This window comes from Gavialis gangeticus, unplaced genomic scaffold (genome assembly GCF_001723915.1).
Source record: "Gavialis gangeticus isolate Ggan-Ray unplaced genomic scaffold, GavGan_comp1, whole genome shotgun sequence".
Lineage (NCBI taxonomy): Eukaryota > Metazoa > Chordata > Crocodylia > Gavialidae > Gavialis > Gavialis gangeticus.
The window spans coordinates 44,120,195-44,131,151 of NW_017728998.1; the positions used below are offsets into that span (position 1 = coordinate 44,120,195).

Sequence of the window (10,957 nt, forward strand, 5' to 3'; positions counted from 1 at the left end):
GGGGGTGGGGGTGGGGGTGGGAGTGGACTGGGCCCAGGCTGCACTGGAGCAGGCAGCAGCTGCACTAGGAGGGGTAGCTATGGAATGGGCTACAGCCACCTTGCCTTTCTCTGTAGCGCCAGCACCACTACTGCCCACCGCAAGCACTGGGCTCTTCCCCATGGAGCCCAACGCAGCCCTTAGCCTCAGGTGCGTAGTGGCAGCCCACCTTCACCCTGCACACAGATCTGGGAGGCACCCACCCATGCCCCCTGGATGAGCCATGGCTCTGTCCCACACCCTGCTCCACCCCTATCCCAGCCCCTCTATCTCCCTCACCATGAGGGCCTCAGTCTGCCCCCACCCCTCTCCTCCCCCCGTTCCCGCCCCAACAAACGTACTGGCTGAATGCTGCTGTCAGGCTGCACTCCTGGCCCTGTGCATTAGGGCTGTGCGAAACTTCAGTTGCCGATTTGATTTGGAGAAGATTCAGCCCAATTCAGCAACCAAATCTCTGAATCCAAATCGAATCAGGAGACCTATTAAAAGGTCTGAATCAAATCCAAAGCCTCCGAATTGATTCCGATAGACCAGGGAGAGGCAGGCACAGCTGGGTGGCTACAGGTTCTCCTGTGGCTCCTCTGACTGTGCCTTCCTCTCCCTGGGTGGGGGGAGCTGTGGGAGAAGCCCCCACGGCTGTTTTCCCTGGCCCCATTCCCCTATGCACTTGCTGGCTGCAGGAGCAGTGATTGGAGCCTCTTGAGGGCTTGTGGCAGAGCCCTCCTGCGCAACGGGGGGCAGCAGGAATCGTGCCCCCCCCACACAGTGGCAACTCCCCCATGGTGTGTGTGCAGCGTTGTGTGCTGTCTGGGAGCTGGGGCTGATCACTGCTGGGCTCCAGCTGACTGTTGAAGCTGCCCTAGCTCCCAGACTGTGTGGCATCCTGCTGAACCACGCTGCTCCCATGCAATGCGACAGCTGCCGTGCAGGTGCCAGGTGTGGGGAGTGATCCCCACGCTACACAGGGGGCTCTGCCACAAGCCTTTAGAGGCCCTGATTGCAGCTGCTACAGCTGGTGAGTGTGGGGTGTTTAAAAAAAAAAAAAAAGTGCCAGGGGTCTCAGCCAGGCGGGGGTATGGCTGGGCAGGGCAGCTATGGTGGCTTCTCCCATGGCTCCCCCTGCCCAGGGAGAGGCAGGCACAGCTGGAAGAGCTGTGAGAGGACTTGCGGCCACCCAGCTCTGCTTGCCTCTCCCCAGCCGATCTGAATCAGCGCTGAATCTCCAATTCTGGTTTGACCGAATTGAATGGGGACAGTGATATGAATCACTGAATTGAATCATTGTCCTCTGAATCAGCCAAATCCGAATCAAATACCTTCTTACTCACACAGACCTAGTGTGCATGCTGCAGCTGTGCACATAACATTTATCAGTGACATTATCAGCCACATCAGCCAAAAAAGGCTGATTGCATTTAATGTCAATTTTCCTTTTATCGGTGCCAATACCATATGGACTGATATATTGGTGTACCTCTAATATATATCTTATTCACAAATATTCATTTGTGTTTTTCACCATAGTATCTGAGAACCTTATGATACTTTTGAGATGATTTTTGATTAAAGATATGAAGCGCCAGTTAAGATTTGCATATCTTGCTTTTTTATTGATGAAAGCATTTCCCAAAAACACTTTCTCAAATATAAAAATTATCCATATGTATCCTGTGTTTGTTTTAATATGTACCAGAAGGTGAGCCAGGAATTTCTGTCATCAAAAGACTGATTCTTTTTTTTAAAGAGGGTCTGTTGGATCACAGATTTAAAAGTTGAGGAGGATGGGAATGTTTTTTTTTCTCTCAGCCAACTGACACATGAATATAATCTGAAATTCTCAAGTTAATATGGGAGAGAGGTAAACATGGTGAGAAATGGTGTCCAAGGTATCTTGGCTATTAATCCTAGAGACTTTTTTGGAGTTCATTTGCATCTTTATACTGGCAGGAATCAATTGAACAATAGCACTTATCTTGTATCTCTTTGATTTATTTATTTATTTTTTCCCATTCCATGCCTCTTTCAGAAATGGCACAGGAAGACATGGAAGTAGATCTCCAGCCAGCAGTAGAGGAATTTCCTGTACAGGGTTCTGGTCATTCTCTGCTGTCATTGTCAGCTAATACTCCAGTGCCTGGTGAAGAAACAGAAGGCATTGCAGCTCCTCCTTCTAGTCCAGAAGAAACAGATGATGAGTCTGACCCACAGTTGAATGGTGCATCTGCTGTAGATAGGCTGCAAAGGCTACGTGGGGTATTAGAGTTTTTTCAACTGCAGGCTACACAGCCGGTCACACAACAAGAACAACACTTTCCTCTCCTGGTGTCACCAACAAGAAGAACTCGTCGCCAGCAGCAAAGAGTTGGTGGGTCCCAGAGGACAGGCAATGTCAGGTATAGTTGAAATAGAATTTCTCCAAATCTGTGATCTGCCATGTTTGTTGTATTATGTTGCTCTGTGGAAAGTCCTTTTCAGTCCAGCTTCATGAGTGAGGTCAAACTCCATGTATCCTACCCATCTTACAACTGAGTAGATGGTACCAAGTTTCTTCTCATCTGCTATTTAGACTCATGGAAATCAAAGTTTTTGGCAACACCTTTTATTCATTACTTAGATATTATGGTGGTACACACTTCCAGATTAACTGCTTTAGAGAATCTGGTCCTATGCATACTATGTCTGTAGACAGTGTCCTTATCAGCCACTGGGAAAATTTCTGGGCATAGTTGTAGGTAATGCCCTCCACAAGGCCTTTCCTGCAAGAAGTAGTTATAATGAGGACTGCCACTGGAAGTCTGGTTATATGTTTCAGCCCCATAAGAAGGGAGGTTCATGCAAATAATGAACCATGTGCAAAAATTTGCTCCTCGCTCTCAGTGCTATTTATGCAGTTTTCCTGATGACTGACTAGGTAATGTGAAATTAACAAACCATAGAGGAAGCAAGGGTTAACTTCCCCACTGCTTCCTCTCTCCTGAAGTCACACAATGAAGCTCCCTCTTGTTTGTTTTCCTTCTGGCTCTTTCATTCCTGGCTGACCACAATACAACTTAAACAGGAAGGGGCTTTCAGACCTGTCTTATCTGTTTCATGGTGGTTAGGTGGTATCCCTGTGAATTGGGAAGTCAGAGGTCAAATCCCTTCAGAAGCTGAGCATAGAACCTGGGTTCTCCAGGCCTTCTCTCCCTTGGATAAGAGCTATAACCTGCCAGGCTAGTAGGTAAGAGAAATGGGACATACATGTCAAGTAGTTGCTAATCATTGTTTCAGATTTTAGAATCAACCCCCAAAATTGTGGGCAGAGTGCATCCAGAGTGTAATTGAATTGTGGTGGAGTATGAATGGACTTAGGCGCCTCCTGCACAGCATTACGTGTACTCAGAAATGATTCGGGAGACTCAGACTTCATTGTGTCCAGCAGAATGCAGCTTTATAAGGCATTTGGGCACATGCATGCAATTCAGATCAGTATGTAAGGTAACATTTTATTTCCCTAAAATGCACAAGTAACACACAATTCTTAGGATAGTATTGGGTAATTTAGGTGCCTAACTCCTGTGCTTGCTTATATTAATATGAAAGAATACTGTGATTTTTTTTTTTTTTCCCTTCTTCTTGTTTTTCAGGCCTGGGGCACGATTAGATAGATATTTTAGTTTTAGCAGGACCCAAGGGGCAGTAACAGTAGCATCTCCACTGCTGGAGTCTTTGCGTCTCCCAGTGAACAACACAGATCACAGCTCTGATGAAACCGTGGAGTTGAGTGACTCTGACAGCAGCAGCTCTTCAGAGGTGGGTACAGCAGCAGCAGCAGCCCAGGAGGAAGCACCTGCAGCAGATGGCTTGAGAGGTTTGTGTTGCTTAGGGTTCAGCATGATGCAAAAAGTGGCAGGCATTTCTCACACTACATTTCCGAAGTTGACCATGGCAGCATTTTGTAGACAGTTTTTTTTCAGGATTTAGAATAGAGCTGTGCATGGTTCTAGGATCAGTCTTCTCTCATCTGGTGACAGTTGTCATCATGCACGCTGGCGAATAATTTTCCAATGCACTGCATGTGACTGCTTTTTACAATTTAACTGATGTGTCTTGGAATTCTTCAAAGTATTCTGTTTCCTATTTCATGTCCTCCCCCTGATCTCTGTTACTGACCATTATCCTAAAAACAGGAAGCCAGGTCCTCAAGTATTGTATCTTGATACAACTTCTGTTTAGTTTACAGAAGCTAAGCCAATTTACAGTGTAAAATCTGGCGCAGGTTTTTGTATGTCTTAAGCATTCACTAACTTTGGTTGATTATTCTTTGATTTATGTAGCTTTCCTTCACATTTTCCTGAGCAGAAGATATTAGTGCACTTGGATCAGTATTTCTCAACCTTTTCTAGCTACTTAGTTGCAGTAAAAAACAAAACTGAAAAAACCCTTCACTCTTATAATTCAAGTAGGAATAAAAAGTGCATCTATGAGGAACAATTTAAAGTTTACATAATTTGCTGGGGAAAAATAAAATGTTTGTTCTTGAGGAAGAAGTTGCAGGAAATAGGGGAATGAGGGTTTTTTTCCTCCTGTCTGTAAGCATACGAGCATATGTGGAGACACGAAATTGTTTACAAAATATGTTGTTTGTGGGATACAGCAATGGCTACCATTTAAGGAGTACATCTATGTCATTGTATATGCTGAAATTCTGCTTCTTTATATAACTAGAAAAAGATTTCTTCAGCAGTTACCTTGGGGAAGGAAGACACTTAGAAAAGACAGCGGAGCAAAAAGTTGTCTCCTGGGTGCTATTTACAAGATACATCCCATGTTAACCCACTCCTTGCTCTCCTAGCACAGAGGAGGATGCAATCATTTCTCCAACAGGAATTTTGTAGTTCCCCTTTTCCCTTTGATTTTCTTTATTTATTTTGTTCCCTATCTGTTACCTTGTTTCCAGAATGAACACCTGGGTCAGTGGTTTGTTACAAAATTGCTCTGATTTTTCCCCCTACTTTTTGCTTAAAGTAAATGATGCAATTCATCCTTCTAGTTTTGTTGAATTAAGCTTTTGCTTGTAATTGGCATCAGTTACTGAACTGTTTATTTGGGTGTCCTAAAATATTACAGCTGCAGAAGGGAAATAGTAGGTTAGAACTGAAGTAATGGGATCCCCTGTAATAGTTTGAATCTGTTCTTCCTTTGTCCTGTCCCCTCTGTAGCTTCTGATCAAGTGCAAACAGAGGCCCCTGGAGCTTTGTATTCTGCAGAGCATGAAAATCATAATGGTGAGGGTGCCACAGTCCAACAGAAACAGGTAAAATGAACCAGCTATCTCTGGCTACCTTTACGATCTGTGCAGTCTTGTATTCATTTGGTGTTAGAATTTATTTTCATTTTGTATTTATTTTAGACAAGTCCACTAAAGAAACCTGATACAACAGTTCCCACTGCACCCTTGGATGATGAAGAGGGAGATATCTGCACCATCTGCTTTGAGCAGTGGAGCAATGCTGGGGAGCACAGGCTCTCTGCACTCCGATGTGGACACCTCTTTGGGTATACTTGCATTGAAAGGTGGCTCAAGGGTCAGGCAGGGAAGTGCCCCCAGGTAATGTATACTTATGTGTATTTAAAAAGACTTGCTGTCAAGTAATGTGTGCCCTCATTCTGACCACTATTGATAGAAAACATTCAGAGAGGAACAACTTTTGGGTTTTTTAAGTCTATATTAACAAAAATAAGCCAAAGAAATTTAAGTTTTTTTTTCTTGTAATTTTACCAAGATTAGTTTATAATGTCCTGAAAGGAACTTTAAATGTTTGCTCCATCTCAACATATTCTGAGTGAAATTTGAGGTCGATACTCGTTCTTGATATAGATGGCTAGATAGATAGTAGGAGTGCACTGATAAAGATTTTTTGGGCCAATACTGATGGCCAAGTATTAACAAGCCATATCAGCCAATACCGATCCGATTGTCAATATGCAGCCCAGCAGCTTGCAGAGCAGCGTCCAGCTGGTAAGTCTGTTGAGGGGGAAAAGGACATGGGGGGGCAGATTGAGGACCTCATGGTGAGGGAGGAGCAGGGCTGAGGCTGGGGCAGGGTGTGGGACAGAGCCGTGAGCAGTTTGTCCAGGGGGTGCAAGGAGTGGGAAGCAGCTTCCACTGGTGTGCGCACCCCTGGGGGAGGCATGGGGGGAGTGTGCCCCCTGGATCTGTGTATGGGGTGAAGGCAGGCTGGAGCCAGGGCGGTGCCTGACTTCTCAGCAGGGGGATTGGTTTGGGGCCGCGCTTGGGCCAGGTGGTGACTGTGCTGGGAAGGGGGCTCTGTAGCACCCCCTCCCAGTGCTGCCACTGTCCGGCCCAAACACAGCCCTGGCCCAGCCACCCTGCTTGGAAGAACCCGATGTCAGCCCAGTGCCCGCAGTGGCAGCCTGCTCTTGCCCCACACAGATCTGGGGGGCATATACCCCCCCCATTCCTCCCCTGGGGTGCATGTAGCAGTGGGAACCGCTGACCCGCCTCTTCACACCCCATGGACGAGCTGCTCTGTTCTGTACCCAGGGCCACCCCAGCTGGGCAGCACCCATCCCTTCCCCCTCAACAGATTTACCAGCTAGACACAGCTCTTCCCAGCTGCCAGTCTGGCTGTATGCATGCCGCAGCTGTGTGCATGTCTGCAGCATTTATTGGCGACGTTATCAGCCACACCAGCCAAAAAAAGCTGATTCCCAGTAATGTCAATTTTCCTATTATCGGTGCTGATACGATATGGACTGATGAATCTGTGAACCTCTGATAAATAAATAGATGGGACAAAAGACTGAGTGGCAAAGTCCTATTACAAAACTTGGTTTGAGGACACTATTGTGCGTTTTTGGAAGTGGCAGGCAAGACTATTTTTTCTTCAGAATAAATGTCTCTGTAGAAGTCAGGTAAGCTGTCACAGTTGAAAATAAAACTTCCTTTGGAGTTTTCTAAATTAATGGCTAAAAACCTGGTGTCCTGGTCCGGTGTGTAAATTAGCTTCTAATAACCACAGCTGCATTGGAGCTACTGCTAAGTGCTAGGTAGCCAGTTTTTTTGCTGTCATCTGCCACTGTTAGAGTGAAAAACGCTAAGGAAACTTAGAGTGAAGTGGTGCCAGATTAGGTTAAGAAACCCAGTAATCTGAGCCTGTTTCCTTCGAAAGGAGTCTCATTACTTGTCATCAGGTATGAGGCTGCTTTTAAACCACATAGAAATTAAAGTAGCAACAGTATTATCATGAACACGCTTATCTAGTGATTAACTTTTCTTAAACCCACAGTTAAGGAATTCAGCTTATACTCTCTATGCAGCCTTTAAATCATGTAGTTTTATACTTTCCAACCAAACTTAATGTGCAGAAATCCAAATAAAATATTCTAAGGTTTACCAGAAATGGATCTATCAAATAAGAAATGAACTTTATTAATGTATGTTAGATTTTGTCTGTTTCTGGTTAGCAAGATGGCTGTTAGTTTGGTTGGGTAAGTGAAGTATTATGGTAGTGAGAAGTAGTTTGAAGCCTTAATGGTTTATTTCTAGGTATCCAAACATCTCTGGGTTGTTTCTCGTTTTGATTTTGTTTTTTTTGCAGGTGAGGAGTATTTTAAGTTGTAGCTAATCCTGTTTTTTTGGGGGGGTTTTAAAGTTGAGAATAGAACTATGTTTCAGTGGAGTATAGCCAATAGTCGAAAGCAATATATGCTTTGGAAAAAAAATAACCTTTACAAATAAGAAATTGTGTCCAGCTTTAAGAGGTAAGGAGTCAGCCGTCGGTCTATAGCCTTGTACCTGAAAACCCAGCATTTCAGTGGCTTTGTTGTAGGTTTTTGCCTGTCTAGCTTGCTATTTAGGGAGAATCTTGCTAAAAGTCTGTCATACGTTATAATTTAACATAAAGGATTGTGGTTTAGGTGGCAGAAAGCTAATAGCTGTTGTGCTGTGTTATCTTTTTTAAAAATTACGAAGACTCGATGGAACAATTGTCAGGGAGCCATTCTTAATACTTGGATCTCCCCTTATTAAGCTTTGATTTTTATTTTTATTTTCACTCTTGCAATTAGTTCTTCTCTTTTGAAAGTTAGGAGGGAGGCAATGTATTCTAGCAAATACCATAGTTAACGTCCAAGGGACCCATTACATTTTCCTGCTTACTATACAGGTTTGTAGTGAACTCTGAGGGCTAACAGGCAAAACTGTAAGGACTTTCCAGGCTGGGGTTGATTCAGGGTGGGTGCAAGGGTGTGGTTGCACCACGCTTTTGATTTTTGCTCCATCCAAATTTAAAAAAAAACCGTCTGGGAAGGGCAGCAGCCTTTCTAGTCAGGTAGTGCTGATGGAGTCAATTGACTTTGTGCCTTATTATCATACCTGATTCCTGCTAATGTCTCTCCATTCCACAGAGGTTAAAGACCCTCTCTCCTTTTTAATAGTCTCTATGTTCCACCATTTAAATTATTATTTTTTCTGCAATTTTGCTGTCTGTTAGCTATTCCTGGTAATGTATCCGTTGGATTTCAAAACCCTGCAGACTTGTTTTTAGCTCCAGCTAAAAAACTTTAATTCAGGTATGGTCATATTAACTCAGATGTAAAAATGGCTGCCAAGTATTGGAACTGAAGAAGGCTAGATTTTGTTTTGTGAATCTGAGTAAGATTCACATTTATAGTGACACTACTTCTTTTTACTATTTTGCCTAATTTGCTGGGGGGCGGGTTCTAAGTGGTATTTATCTAGCAAGCTATTACTCATTTCAGTAGTTAAAATATTTGCTTTTACTTTGATCTTAAACTGACTAATATAGTGCTAGCTCCCTAGAATATTAGTAAAGCTTCTAGTTTCTATTTAACTGGAGAAAAGTATATGTTGTGTTATGTGATGTCATACTTTCTGAACCCCCTTTTTAAAATCCTGGATCTGTCCATGCTCCCAGAAATTGCTTTGTGAATTCTTTCCAATGATGTAGTGGTCTAAGAAATACCTATGGACTTGTAATGATAAAGAGAAGATAGACAAGTTCTATTTCCAGTTGTTTGTTGTGCACATATTTGTATTTTGTATTCCTTAAGTTGCATACAACTACATATAAAGATGGGTTGTATAAAAGTTACTGTGAAATTGCAGGTTCTGGGGTGTTACTAATGATAGCCATTAAATACGAGGACCATTTTAATACTGAAAACTTTGCTCCCATATCTAGCAAGGTTACATGTGTAGTGACCATGCTGTCTTCATCCTAACAACCAGTACGTAAAGCCTGCACCTAAAAGATGCATGAAATAACTTTTGGAGAACTCTACTTGATGTTGATGGACTCTAGTGCTTATTATCTGATGCTCTTATAACATTTAAGCTTCACAGACCTTCCACCCCCAATTAGGGAGATATTACCTGTTTCCTCATTTGTAAAACTATCACAGAAAAATTTAAATGCCCTGCCCAAGGCCATGCAGCATATAAGAAAGAGTTGAGAACAGATTCAGGGAGTACCTGACTCTTAAATAGTTGCTAAACTTAATCTACAACTTGTTGCTGTAGAAGAAGTAGTAGGAACAGTTTATTTGCTCACAAGACTTATCTGGCTTCTGTAGATGTTTGGTGTTTTTAAAACACAAATAAAATGGTAAATAGAGGTTTTGGGTTTTTTTTGATAAGGATGAACAGTCTACCAGGAAGTCAAAGTAATAGCCCTCATTAAGTTTGAACTGACCACATTGATGGATGCCTGAAGGTACACATAAGGGCCTTGAAGGGGAATTTCAGAAGTTAACACTTAGTTTTAACAACTGTAGGATTTGTATTTAGTTTAAATAAAACATTTGACTTTCTGAGGATAAATTAAACCTATTTTGCTTTCCAGTGCAATAAGAAAGCAAAGCGCTCTGACATTGTGCTCCTGTATGCCCGTACTTTGAAAGCAGTGGACACCAGTGAACAGGAGCGCATGAAAAGGTATGGAAAAACATCCAGTTTGGATGTACTATACCTGACCCACATATGTATGTCTAAAAAACAACTGATCTGTTTGACTCTTTTACCTAGTTCTTTCATTTATTATATTCCTTGAAACAGTCCCACATAAGACTACACAGACACATCAACTATGGTGTTCCAGCTGCATTATCTGGAAGGAAGGATTCTCCTTTAATTATTGGGATTTATGCCCTTATACTCAGACAAAGAAACTGCAAAAACAAGCTCATGTGGTGTCTTTTTATTTTTTTTAAACAACAAAGCTAGAGAATATGCTGAGTCTAGAGAAAAATAGCCCTAAACTATTAATCCATTTATACACAGAAAAATTAAGTGTATAATGATCAGCAGGGATCCAGGTTTTCTGTTCACCATGGAAAAATGCAGATTTTCATTTTTTAAGGAGAAAAATACAGGAAACAGCAGGTTTCCCCTTGCAGGCTGACACAGTTCCAGCCTGTAAGGGGTGCTTGGGGCTGGGGGGAAGCAAGAATAGGGTGGTCAGGCAGGGGGCACCATGTGCATTTGTGTGTACGCAGGGCAGCCTGGAGAGCAGTTCCCCACTTGGGCCGCAGCAATCGCTATCTCCCACAAGTGGCAGCTGGGGCTTGGGTGCTGCTGAGAGGGTTTGCGGGGGTGGGGGCTGTGCTCTGGGCGAGTGACAGGGCCTATGGGGGGCTATAGCCTTAGCTCTGCTGCCTGCCCCACTGTCAGCCCTGATCCAGGGGCACACCCCCACCCCCCCTGTGCCCTCCCACTGGGGCAGGGCGGGCACGGGATGTAGCTGTGGCTCGTCATAGGGGTAGGGGTAGCTCCCACCACTGTGCATTGCTTGTCCAGAGACAGCTCAGCAGCCTGCCTTGCCCCAGCTGGGTGAGCAGCAAGAGGGCATGGCCTCTGCTCCCAGCTCAGCTGGGTGCAGCCCTGGCCCCGCCC

The 10,957-nt window shown here is 43.8% G+C and overlaps 1 protein-coding gene across 1 annotated transcript in view; it reads left to right on the top strand.

Annotated features, from left to right (window-relative positions):
* RFWD3 (ring finger and WD repeat domain 3) overlaps positions 1–10,957 on the top strand; it is a 27,681-nt gene that overhangs the window by 926 nt on the left and 15,798 nt on the right. Inside the window, exons 2-6 of the mRNA XM_019505809.1 lie at positions 2,066–2,432; positions 3,666–3,889; positions 5,241–5,335; positions 5,432–5,629; positions 9,909–10,000. Of these exons, the coding sequence (XP_019361354.1) occupies positions 2,066–2,432; positions 3,666–3,889; positions 5,241–5,335; positions 5,432–5,629; positions 9,909–10,000 (976 nt within the window). The remainder of the gene's footprint in view (positions 1–2,065; positions 2,433–3,665; positions 3,890–5,240; positions 5,336–5,431; positions 5,630–9,908; positions 10,001–10,957) is intronic.